Below are 13,674 nucleotides of genomic sequence, written 5' to 3'. Positions count from 1 at the left end.
AATATTACTACTACTATTTTACCTTTTTCTTTTTGTAAACATGAACATTGGAAGAGTTGAAAGAGTCTAATTTAATTACTAAAACTTAAGTATCTGAACCAATTTGGAGTTTCCGCCACCTTTACAAATACACAGCTGTATGTATTTAGAGTGGACCAACAGCTTCCACTTTCCGTCTCTCTGACTCACCTCATTTGTCACATTGATCTTTGCTCCTAAGTAACCTTTTCTGATGGCACTTCTGCTTCAACAAGAGGAGGACACCACCAAAAAAAAAGCCATCATCAGCTGTTTTCATTTTCAAAATAATAGAATTCTGCTGTAATAGTATACTATCTTTTTTCATAGAATTAATGATGGCATTGTTTCCTGGAAATTGTGGGTCATTCCATGTGTCTGTCACAGCTCTCTACACTGAGTTCAGGAGAAAGGGGATTCCTGAACTAGGAAGAATCTAATATAAAGATGTTTTCAGTATTTTGAAAAACATCTTGGTTGTTTGTAGCCCGTTACAGTCACAGTCCAGAACATTTCTGGGATCTAACAATGACTTGGTACAGGAGAACAAAAGAACTCGAACTCAGGACTGTTCTGTCCAGTGGAAAGGCTGGTATTTTACCCTAAAGTTTCATCCTTAGTAATTAATCAGGGCTGGAACTGAATTGTGACTTAGCCTAGAAGAAGCTGTCCTTACATGGAGCCAACCAGAAGTTTGCAAGGGCAAATAGCACCTTCTGAATTCCTGAAATCTAGTTTTACTTTAAATGAATGTTTTACTTTTTATCTGGGTGTTTTCAATTTGTCTACAAGTAGATGTGGTCATCATTGGAAATATCCATTATTCTATTTTTAATATGGATAGTAAAGTGGTCTGGAATGCTTGGGTTGAGAGCGCCAATTCTGGTACAGGACACATACTTCCAAGCCATTCAACTGACCTGAGTCTCAGCTCTTTTGGGGAGATGACAGTCAGAAATGATAAGTGATAATCCAAGTCTCAGCTTGGGAATGAGGAGGGACCAAGACAAGCATGTGGAGGGAGGAAGTCAGCATCACCAGGCTTTTCAGGGTGGACCAGTGGTGGTGCTCATGAAGATCGATTGTGACGGGGATGGTGGTTTCGATGGTGACATTACCTTTGGTGGAATGTCTTCTTCCTGTCGTAACCAAGAGCTTCGGTCAAACTTCTCAATACGAGTGGGGAGAGGAGGGTTTTCGGAGGTGGGGTCCGAGTTCTGGCGTGGCATCTCCACGCGGTGAGAGGTGACGCTCAGGGCCTCCTGAAACCCAGAGAGGCCCTTGGTGGGCTGCTCATGCACTGACTGGGAGGCGGTCAAGGCAGGACCCTGGGATTTTACAGCTACCAGCTGCGGGATCTAAGCACAAACCAACATCAGAGCAACATTATTAGAAGACGATCTGCCAGTGTCTCAATCAGTTGAAGGAGGGGAAAAAATTCCAGGGCCTGAGAATTGAATTACAGGGTCCATCATGCCCACAGCACACTTTAAACAGCCCTTCAGAATCTCCCATCTAGAGCAATGTGTAGGGCTGAATTGGAGTTTTGGCAACAAGTTAAATGGCTTTCTGAGAAGCCGTGGATCGTGTGATGCTACTGACGATAGCTGTATTGAGCGAGCATTTATTGACCAGCAATATATTTAGACACTTCTCTTCTAACATTACAAACTTCCTCCTTTAAAACACCTAACTTTGACTTTAGAGAGTGTTGTTGCTCTGTAAAAGCAGGACTGCTCTAAACTTCTTGTCAACTCACTGAGTCTACAACCATTTCCCTCATTTTACACATAAGTATCATAAGGTGCAAAGAGGTTAAGCCACATGATGACTCCTCAGCTGACAGGTGCTGGAGCCTGGATTGGGACCTAGTATCGAATTCCCATGGCCCACAAGCCTAACCTCTGCATGTCCTGCTTTCTGTGCTGCTGCCTCTGACCATCTACAGCATTAACCATCGCTTGACACCAGGATGTGTCTTATGAGTTCTAAAGTCTCACCACTGGCCATCTGGTGATATTGCTTGTGCAGACAAGACATGCAGTCTTGAAGTGATACTGGGGGTCCTTAAGAGTAATCATCAGAACCCAGGGCACAGGGTACCCCTTTATCATAGCACTGCTCACACTTCATTATCTTTAATAATTCTTTAACCCAACACTCCCATTCAGGAAGCTCAGTTTCCCGGAGACAGGAGCTATGTCTGTCATGCTGAGTTTAGCTCTGTGTCCTGTCTGTGGAAGGTGTTCCATAGATATTGTCTGAGAAAGAAATCTAGAGAGCTTTCTAAATCAAACCATGAATTCAACAAGCGTTTAGTATCTGCTTTGTACAGGACTTGTCAGACTTGTCTAGTCTGAAATTTTAGTTGGCATGTCATTAATGACAATTTGGAGAGAATCCTCGAAGCCCAGCTCCACTGAATGTTAAGGCTTCGATCGGAACAGAATCAATGAAAATTACACCAATGCTAAATATCATCACTAAATACATTAAATAGGACTTAAAACCAGAGCACATTTAAAAAATATCTACTGCAAGACACAAACTTACTTTAAAAAGAACCTAAGTCAATCAATAAAAATAAAACCAAAAACTGAGGCACCTGAAAAAATTTTCCCCCAATTAGCTGGTATAAAATATCTATATTTTTCATTTTCTGGTCACTTTTAGAAAGTAAGTGTCTCCTCCTAAGCTGCCTATTAACAGGGGGAAAAAGTAAACCTTATAAGGTCAGAGTTGGGGGTTTTAAAAGAAAAGTTCTTGTAAAAATGTATCCTTTTGAAGGTAGGCATAAAAGAATTATATACATAGAAAAACGACCCAGAAGAAGCTATGTTGAGCTGGCTGGTTCTCAAAAGTCTTGGAAGCCATCTATTAGAGGTGACTTAAATCTCAAAGAATACTTGATTTTATCACTACTCTTTGAACTCCTGTTCAGATAGTATTCCATATTTCAAAAGTGACCTTAAAATACATTGTGGAAAGTCCTAACACAGGTGGATGCCTGGAAGAAATTCTAGACAGGTGTAAAAAGCTGCATTACCTATATCTTTCTATGGAATTCCATGCTCTGTTTCACTTCATATTCCATTTCAGGCATATTTAATTTAAAAGTCCTATAGAGCTTCCAGAAATTTTCTCCTTTCCTAAAAGTGAAATAATCTCTTTTCCTCACTGAGTTGCTTAAGACAGTGGTTTGCAGACTCTAAAGGTAGCAGAATCACCTGGAAGTCTTGTTAAATCATAGACTGCCAGGCCCCACCCAAGGTGCTGAGTGGAGCTGGACGCTATGCATTTCTTTAGTTCCTGGGTGATGCTGAAGCAGTTGTGGGGTGAGCTTGCTGGGGGAAATGGCTGGCTTACAAGACTCTGTTTTACTACACCAAGTTCATTTAATTTTTCTAGGTTCAGACTCCAGTGCAAAATACCAAGAAACAAAAGACTCTGTGTGTGTGTGTGTGTGTGTGTGTGTGTGTGTATAGACTTCAAAGGTCTATAGGAATTTTAGTCTTGGTAATTATAACCAAAAAGATTTTTGTCCCCACCTTGCAATACTCTTAGGAGTCTTCAGAGGAGCCAGTTTACCAAGAAGGAATGGTGTGGTTGACTCCAAGTGAAGGGTGGTGCTTTTTCCTTTCTCACTCTTTCCTCTATCCTTCAAATTCAGTGGAACCTTATATATTGCTATAACTTTGACATTAGGGTTGTCATTTGACTGCTCCTATGCCTAAATCATGTTATAATCCTGTGGGCTTTTTTTTTGTTGTTGTTATAGTATTTTTTTATACCTTCATTTTATTTGTTTATATGTGGTGCTGAGGGTCGAACCCCGTGCCTCACACATGCTAGGAAAGTGCTCTACCACTGAGCCATAGTCCCAGACCCTCCCCTGGGCTTTTACTAAGTTTTATCATACATCCTAATGCCCAGTGAAATAAAGAAGAGATTATACCTGGGGATCAACAGGTCTGAGCATAGGGGGTGTCCGAGCAGGCTGAACCCCACTAATGCTGAAGGACTCCGACCTCGGGGGCAGATTAGGGTCAGATATCCTGTTGGCAACTTTGTGAGGCATGGCAGGTGAACTCTGCCGGTTCAGCCTTGACCGTTCTTCTACCTAAAAGCCAAAGGAAAAGAGAGCCTCAATGGATAGAAGTCAATTAATTCCCAGTAAGGATTTTCTGTAGTCACCTGCACAGCCATTTTTGTGTCCCTCTGATCAATTCAAAGAGCCATGAGTCTTCCTTTCTGCTCTGCCTCAAAAATTTGCAGAAAGCTTTAATTTTATTTTTTTTAAATGTGAGCAAACACTATGGCACCAAAAATAACAAAAAACAAAAAAATGCAGAACTCTGAGCCATTACCCGTTACCTTGTATTATTACAGTTAGCTGAGCCTACTAAGAGCTTATTTTACATTGATTGGAATAATATCTTGCAGGTTGGTCACAAAGCCATGGGGTTAGCCAGGGAGACAGTCTGCACCCTAGATGATCAAAGGGAACTGTACTAGGCATTAAGATTGCTTGGGAGAAAATAGAAACTTGGGTTGGGCTGACTCATGGGACAAGGAGGGAAAGAAACATGGGGAGGGCTGGCAGAGAGTGAAGTTGAGTCCATGAACCCTGTACTTCTTCACATGTTTCTGATAGGCATGTGGGTGTTCCAGGCTGCCCCCTTAATGAGCACCACCTGTCTTAAACAGACTTCCTGTATCATTTTCTTTTTCTCTCTTTAGGGCTCTTTCTCTTCAATGGTCCCTCCCTGCTCCCTAAAATATGCTGCTGCTCCTCATTCTTTCCATTCCCAGCATGGCCTCCCCTGCCTTGCTCTCCCCTCCTCCCCTCTGCTCTCCACATGTGGCAATGACCTTGCCTCCACTCCCCCTCTCTCTCCTCCAGCCCTCTCCTCTCAAGCCACTTCATTCCCTTGTCATTCCCTATCATCTAGGGTCTCTTTCAGCCCAAAGCAGGGAACAGACCTTAGGCTCTTCACAGGGAAGGTTCAGTTACCCCACAGTACATATTTAGGGCAGAATGACTATCGCAGAGGACAATCTTGAAGAAAATTTTCGATTTTTAGACATACACTGTGAGACATGATGTAAGATGTTACACAACTTCAAGAGGCCTCAGTTTTTCCTTTCAGATCTGTCTTTCCCCATCTTTATCTCCTATATTTCTTCAGGGTCAAGCTAATTGTCCAGCTTCCCAAACCTGCCAAGGCAATGCTGCCCTTCTCCTCTCCCTGATGACTCCTCAGACTGGGCAATTAGTTCTCTTTTGCTGACTCAATATTCAGTTCTGTCTGCACAGTTGTACCATTTTATTCATTTTACTCCCTGATTTGAAGTAAAACTTCAAAAATGCGTTCTTTCCCATCCCTTGCCCCATTTTGGATCTTTCTAGAGGCAGACTCCATCTCATATACAGAATAAGTTTGTTAATGTTTAAACATGGCAAGATAAGCCAATAGGAAAGAACCCTTCTGCCCCACTGAGGGGGGTAAGTGGAACGTCTCATCTCCCACCATGGCTGTGCAGGGAACATACAGTTGCATCCAATTGGCTTGAGTTTTGAGATTCCATGTCCCACAAACTCACCACACACCAAATGAGATTAGCTGCGAAAAGCCAGGAATATAAACCAGAACTGGTGTACTTCATGTGTGCATGCGTACCAAGTATTATATCAGCAATCATTATTTGATGATTGCATCGAGCAAAAGAATAAAACAACCCTGAGACAAGACCACAAAGAGGAAAGAATCCCACAGAGACAGCAATACATAAAGTGAGACGAAGGTGTGTAACATACTGCTTTCCAAATGCCAGACACCTGGAAAAGAAGGCGAATATTTCTAGACCACTGGAATTAGTCAAATATCAGCCATTTTCTTATTTCCAGGGAATATTGTTAATAGATGAATGACAGGTACAAGTCTCTCTTAACATCTGAACTCCTACTATACAAACCATTTATGTCTGAGCTCAGGAACCCAAGAATTTCAGACACACATCAGATGAACACCTGGCTGTCTGCACTCTACCCACCTGTTATCCCAAATTCTGAAATCAAATGTATTCAGAGAGAGGGATACTTGTAATTATTATTATTTTTTAACTGTAAAATACATTTAGTTTAAAATACACATTAAGACGCAGCACTTTAAAAAGCAACAGTAGATAAGTCTGCCTCTAAGACTCCATCTTGAGCAAAGAAATCACTTTTGAGATAAAGAATTCCTTTAACCAATGACAGCAGAAAGCTTCCAGTAAAACAAGTGTTCCTGCTTATAGACCCACAGGCCACCCGGGGGTCTAAAACTACACTAGAAAACAAACAGGGCAGAAAGTTGGGTGCTGATTTTCACAGGCAGTTAATGGATTTGATTGTTGTGTGCAAATGTTACTAATGTACTTCTAGTAGAATTTCCTATGCTTTCTCTCACTTAGTTTATGGACTAAATTCTACCATTAATATGTTTCAGGCATAGCATTCTAAAAGGTATGGTCTAAATAACAATTTGTTACACTTTAAAAATTATTTCAGGATGGGTCCAGTGTGCTGTAATTTCCTGGAATTGAGTGTGTCCAAAGAAATTTGAAAAATCTATGAGAAGGCTGTAACAATAAGGCATCTGGCTACACATTTTACCTCAAGAAAATCTTGTCTTAAGGTGTTTGGGAAGGCAATGCTGCACAGAGCTTGCACCAAAGGATCACCTGAAGAATTGGAGCAAAGATACCAAAAACAAACACTGGAAATGGTGCTTCAGAGGGAAAGCTGGATAGTATATTTAGAAGATGGTCCTTCTGAATATATTGAGACCAGGCAAAAAGGCCTCTTATGACAACGTATGTCTACTAATTAGAGATAGATATGAGAAAGAGACAAAAAAAGAAACAGGTCCCCTCTGCCTAGAATAAGCTTATATGTGATTAAAAACTGGGGCACAATCAAGATATGTTTCAATCTGCCTGAGGATACTCAGAAAATTCTAGTAGCAGAGCATCTGCTGCAACTCCTGTTGCCAAGACATAAAATATCAGGAACATTACCCAAAAGAGATTTCTAGTAAATCTGATAGAGTGTCCAGGTTCTAGATGATAACAACAAAAACCTGTTACAAAGGGTTTCTCCTTGACGGGATTACCAGTGAACACAGAGCACAGGATTAGCAGAGATTGATCAAATTTCACTATCAAAGCAATTTCTTTTTCTTATTAAAAGAATCATTTTACCATGTAAACTAAAATAACTTTAAAGAGGCTTGGATTACCTCTGCAAAAATACTATACTATTTACTACAGCCTTATAGAGAGAAAGAAAAAACTGGTCTCAGAAATACAATTCTACTTCAGGAAGGGCTGAGCTGTCCACTGGGCATTATGGGGGTGCCAGACAAGGCCTATGAGATGCAGAAAGGCTACACAAATATAGAAGATCAAAAAGTAACTTTTTGGGGGGAGATTGAACTTAACCACTGAGCCACATTGCACTTAACTACTGAGCCACATCCCCAGCCCCCACGATCCTATTTTTTCATATTTTATTTAGAGACAGGGTTTTGCTGAGTTGCTTAGGGCCTCCTTAAGGTGCTGAGGCTGGCTCTGAACTCATGATCTCCTGTTTCAGCCTCCAGAGTCACTGGGATTATAGGCGTGTATTACTGTGCCCAGCTAAAAGTAAATTTATTGATTCCAAGAGTCATAAAACAACTTCAAAATAAATAAAAATGTTTAAACATGTAGAAGAGAAACATTCTACCAATATCAATTATCAAACTGTCTTGTATATTTGAAAACAGTCTGTAGATTGTTTCACTTCACAATAATGAATATTTTTTGATATTTTCTAAACAAAATGATAGAAGTAGTTTCAAACATGCAGACAGTTAAATATATTTATGTCATTTTCATAATATTTTATATGATGTTGGGTTCACTGGGTCTACACAGGCCTTAGAAGGTTTTACTTAATTGCTAAATTCAGCATAATTGTATGAGATTTTTTTTTCTCTTACTGAACAAAATAATGTGTTTTCTGTATTTTACTGGCAATGCTAGATAAAGGGAAAAAAGTCAATAAATAACTTCTAAGTGCTCATTAGATACTTTGACCCTGTGCTCACCAGCACATAAAGGGTGAGTCATATGGTTCTCTGGCAAAACCACGGGGCAGATGTTTACTGGGCAAGACGGGTCCTCTCTTCTCCAGGGCACCTCTGAGCATAGGAGAGACTCTCATTCCTGTGGAATGTTTAAAATGCAATCTTGTCTGAAGATAAGGGCTAGAACGACTTTTCTAAGATCTACTCATAACAAATATTCCAAGAAAAAGTATAGATCCCACTTGAATAGAGCACATTACTTAAAAGTAGTGAAGCAAGTCCTTAGCAAAGTGAGACAGGGGAAATAAAATCTGCTTATCTATTACTGGCAAGAGGTGAGGAAGGTGATAGAGATGCATGTGAATCAGTCAGGTTAAATCCAAATCAGAAATAACAAAGACAAAACATTCCTGTGGTTGCAGTGGCCTTGGGAATTAAATGTGAATCCATACTTGATTTGCACTGGTACCATCGTTTCAGTGTCAACAGATACATGAGACTGCCCTGATCCTTCTAACTGTGAGGCTGGAGGTGCCCAGGAAGTACATCTCAGGAAGGCCCCAAGACTTGCCCAGGCCACACTGCCAGGAAATGGAAGAACATGAACTCAAAGGCGCTCCCTACTATTTGCGTCCAGGTTTCTTTTATGTCAAATCTTAAGAAACATAAGCAGAAACTGAAGAACAATAAAAGCAGAGCTGCAAACTCTCATAATTTGGAAACCTCATATATAAAGTAACTCATATAAAAATGGAAAAAAAAGTCAGTGTACAACAGAGAGATCCAAGTGTAGAAGTTTTTATATAGAGAGATTTCAAAGTCCAATGGGATGATGGGAAATAAAAAGCTATCTTGGCCCCTTGATCAGATCATTGTTTGCCAAATAAAACTATAGCCAGATGACTGACACGCATGGCGGAGAGAGAACATGATGGAGTGTTAAAAAAAAAATTAAAATACTATCTCGTGCAACACTATGTAAACAGAGCATTCTGTCACTGCTGGGTGTGAGGGCAATTTTTTTTTTTATGCATTTGGGGAAGGAAGGGGGGTGCTACAGAGTTACTACCAGGCCCAGACAATCACATGCCATTTTAAGGTACAGCAGAAAAAAAAAAGGAATCCCAAGGTCCAAAAAATGAGAAAAAAAGACCTTCAAATTTTCCTGAGGTTCAACAGAACATCATGCTTCTATTTTCACAGAACAAATCTGACTTTCATCCCAATCCAGAAATAGTACAGATTTTGAAAGCAGGTGCAGGATGGGGGGCATGACCATCTCTATTCTTTTAATTCAGAGACAACTTCCTTCCTGGCTGAAATCTGAAAAGCAAAGCCAATGTGACATTCAGGACAGATGGAATACTCAGGAAAAGGAGGGAAGGAAGAGCACAACAAGATTTGTAAATGATCAAGCATTTTCATTTGCTCTGAGCGTATCCAGTAAGAAGTGGTGGGAAAGATAATGAGATGCAATGATCACCTCTCTTTCACAAAATGAAGAACGAAGACAAAGAGGATGAAGCATGACAACACTATAATACCAATGAAAAACGGCTGCTCTGCAATGAGCAAGAGAAGAAGTGGATGGAAGGGTAATCAAAGATGAAAAAAATATCCAACAAGAAGCTTCAGAGCTGAGTTAGGAAACATGCTGGAGTTGATTAGTGAAGAGGTTGCAAGTGGGTAGAAGATGGCTGGGTAGTGTCTTCCTTAGCACAAGGGCCGAAAATGTCCAGACCCCATGTCACAGGAGACAGTGGCATGGGCACAGCTGCCTGCTCTTCACTGCTGAGGATGTCTTCAAATTTATATCCTGACAGAAGATGCACTTGAAAAGTTCTCTTTATCTCCCGAGAGTTTAACCCAAGTTTTCTTATCAGGCAATAGTTAAAACACTAAGCTATAAATTCTGTTCATATTTCAAGTCTTGAGGCATGTTATTATTTGGCTACTTTGAGCACGACTCTCCTTCCTAGTATAAGAAATGAGATCTGAAAATAATGTGTTAGAAGTTTGTACATGGCTGATGAGAAGCATTAGAAGATCAAGAAGATAAGAATTCTTATGTTCATTTTATTCCCAATTTAACAAAGTTGAGTGTTCAAAAAATGATGAATCAAACCAAAGAAGGCAATTATTTGCTCTGATTTGTATACCAGTTGCTTCAGTCCCAAATTTAGTACTGTCACTTCTTTAACCATTTAAATAATTTTATTTCTTCTAAAATATAATCACCCACTCTAAGACTTGGGAACAGTTTGATGACTAGATGCAGGGTTAGTTGGAAGCTAGAGTATGTTAACCACACCCAAGAGGAGAGGACTAAATGTGAAATTCCCAAAGGATCCCCCACATGTGTCTGGAAGTGCATGAAGCCCAAAGGAGGAACACCAGGGGGCTGGGAAGCCAGGAACCTTGGAAGATGTCACCCACCAGAGGTGGCCCAGACTTAAGCTGGCCAAGGACCCTCACATTAGGAGTGCTTGATGACACAGCCATGCCATTTGCACGCCCAGCAGCGAGGTTTCTCTTCCTGCTAGGAGCCTGGCCAGGAAGCATAGGGAAATTAGGAGGTCTAGAAAATGGCCTCGATGACATCTGCAGAAACTTGTCCCCAGGGATGCCAGGGTTCCTGAAAGCTTGGGAACTTCGAACTTGTTCCAAATAGAGAGGACAGGCCAGGAAGTTTAATGATGAGGACAAATAGCACCCAGAAAACAATGAAGCTAAAGTGGTCAAGTTCAAATCAGAACAGGCTGGGTAGAGGCCGAAGGGAGGAAATGGAAACTGCTCCACGGTGTCCCATCTTTTCTGGTGCATTTGTGCATGTGGGAGCTGCCTAGGGGAAAGAAGGAATTCTGGGACGCTTTGCAAGGAATCACAGTCCTCTTGGATGGAATCTGCGGGTGTCTGTTTTCTAAAGTCATGCTTAGAGCTGGGAACACTGAAGGCCTGGTGGTCATGCATCAAGGAGAGGTCATTTAGTGATGCAGCATTTCTTAGGAGAGTAGAGGTGCTAGTAAAGACACAGGAATTCATGCCCCTCCTGCCCTGAGGTCCATGGCAGTGTCTAAGGCCCTCCTTAATTGCCCTAATGGGCAGCTGGGGACTTGTCACTTTGGAGATGTTAGGAGAGGACACAGAAATGACCTTAGACTCTAAATCTTGAGTTGGGCTACATCCTTGGGAGCGAGATTGCTTTGGCCATCTCACTCCAGTCCTTGAGGTTTCCTGAGGTTTCAGTTGTTCTTCCAAACCACGTCTAATAGGGCAAGCTGCTGATCCATCTTTCTTCCATGAGCGACGCTGAAACAGGAGTCTTGATCTGGAATGGTGAATTCCTGTGGATGCTACTGGCATTAACTTTGTGGAGGTCAGTTTTTCAGCTTTCTGAATACCTGCCACAGCCAGGCTCTGTGAGTCTGGTCTAGCTGGAGCTTTTGACTTGGCATGGCTAGAAAGTGGTTTGGCAGTGGAGGAAGATGGCGCACCTCTGCCAGCCAGGAAGCGTGTCAGCTGCTGTTTAGCAGCATAGTGATTCTGCTTAGCTGGAAGAACAGGTGGATTATTAAGGGGTCGCTGCTGTACCTGGGAGTAGGATTACAAAACTGAGTTACTGATCTAAGAGAAAGAGTAGCTGTTACAGACAGAGGTAAATATGGATCATGTTTACAAATGTTAAAGGAAAGCGATGAAAAATGTACTTCCCCTCGTCAAAACTAACCTTCTGTATGGACTTAATTTTTTAAAGATAAAAGTTATTTTGTAATAATGTATGATAATCATGAAGGATTTTAAGAAGATATGGAACCACAAAAAAGTTTTAAAGAAAAATTCAGTTTTTAAAAAAATTTCCACCTTCCATTAACCACCATAATTAACATCAAAATATCATTTTCAGCATTTTCTGTATACAGGTAAAATAGGTTAGAAAAACAAAAAAAAAAACCCTGTTTTTATAAAAACAGGATCTTATATAAGAAATCTAGTTCTGGTAATATTGTTGTCTAGATAATTTGAAAAAAAAATTCTAGCTATAAATATCTAAAGAAGTTAGATAAAAATACAACGTAACCCAAAACATCCTTTTAAGTGACAAGCTATGCTCACAAGAAAATAAAGGAAGTCACTAGGTGCCACAAGTAATGACAACTGAAAAACCAGGGTGTCATGTATAGGAGCAGACACAGTGGCTCCCTGAGCAGTGGCCTAATCTTGGCTAGAGCTAGTATTTTGTTTGTTTCCTTTACCCATTTTGTTATCACCCTTTTTTTCCTCTCTGATCCAAATAGTTTTTTTTTTTTTTATCACATTTTTAAACCAGCTCAACACAGAACTAAGTTGCTAAAAACCCTCCCTTACTCTAGTCGTGGAGCAAATTCAGGACCATTACTTTGGAACTACTGGATAACTATGAGTGACCTCTGGTCACTACTGAGTTCTACTGTGCACCCGCTGGTGCACAATGAACAGGGTAGTATTAATGACAATACCCACGTGTTGTCCAGGCTCCAGGTATGGACAGTAAATGAGTTTGCCCACAATCTCCCATGCACTAATCCCACTCTTCCAAGGAGAAGTCAGTAAAAAAAGAATTCCTTCTGCCATAACTTCAGCTGGACTCATATAAGGAAAAGTATTTTTCTACTTCCTGTTTTACTTACAAAACCCCACTATGACCACAAAGACACACACACAAAATAGAACCACAGCAGAGTAAGATGTCTGGCTATTTCTCTACAGAAAGGATGTTGTGGTTCTTCCAGTGGCAAAAATTGTGTCCTGTGATGAGCTGTCTTCCAACTATGGCATGGAGCGGACTCTGCACTTCTGAGGGATGCACTCGTGCAGGGGAAAGCCTGGCTGGCAGGGCATGTCTACCCCTGCTTACTTACCTCCTTGGCCCACGCTGGCTTCTCACTGGGGCTCATCCCTTCTTTGTAGTGGTACAGTGGCTTCTTCTCTATGGGTCTCTGCTCCTGACGCTGATGCTGAAGAGAAACCAAGTAGTCTCTCTCTTGCTTAAGCTGTCTTTGCAGTCTTTCTGCTTGTCTCTGTTCTTCCAATTGTTTGCGCTTATACTCCTGCCCAGACCAGGAAAGATGAGTTTAAAAAAAAAAAAAAAAGGCCAAATCATCCCAGGAAAAACCACTGGGCCGTAGTGACGAAGCATGCAGTGACGCAAAAATCTAAGCAACAAAGGACCTTACACATTAATAGAAATACAGGAGGATGTCAGGTATGCACAGAAATAAACTCCAGTTTGGGGTTAGTATCCACACAAGAATGTGTCATTTAAGGAGAAGACTGTCATTTTAGTGGCAATCCTACAAACTACCACGACACTCAAAGTGACTTGTCCCTGATGAATTGCAACCGAGAAAATGGCAGTAACAAGGACAGTTGGATGGTCAGCACACAACCTCCATAAGTAGCCAACCACTTCCTAATTTAGTAATTAAATCATTCAAACATGCATAGTTAAGTACAGAACTAAAAATAAACCTAAATCATCTTTTGTTTAATAAAACTTAGACAA

At 40.9% G+C, this 13,674-nt stretch overlaps 1 protein-coding gene across 7 annotated transcripts in view; it reads right to left on the bottom strand.

The window, feature by feature from the left end:
* Tnik (TRAF2 and NCK interacting kinase) overlaps positions 1-13,674 on the bottom strand; it is a 383,074-nt gene that overhangs the window by 57,669 nt on the left and 311,731 nt on the right. For all 7 annotated transcript variants that reach the window (XM_015494269.2, XM_048814298.1, XM_048814300.1 and 4 more), the window contains 3 exons: positions 13,031-13,219; positions 3,974-4,138; positions 1,137-1,376 (listed from right to left, as the gene is read on the bottom strand). In XM_015494269.2, coding sequence (XP_015349755.2) covers positions 1,137-1,376; positions 3,974-4,138; positions 13,031-13,219 — 594 coding nt within the window. The remainder of the gene's footprint in view (positions 1-1,136; positions 1,377-3,973; positions 4,139-13,030; positions 13,220-13,674) is intronic.

Source organism: Marmota marmota, unplaced genomic scaffold, assembly GCF_001458135.2.
Source record: "Marmota marmota marmota unplaced genomic scaffold, marMar, whole genome shotgun sequence".
Lineage (NCBI taxonomy): Eukaryota > Metazoa > Chordata > Mammalia > Rodentia > Sciuridae > Marmota > Marmota marmota.
This window is presented reverse-complemented; position numbering and strand designations above follow the sequence as displayed.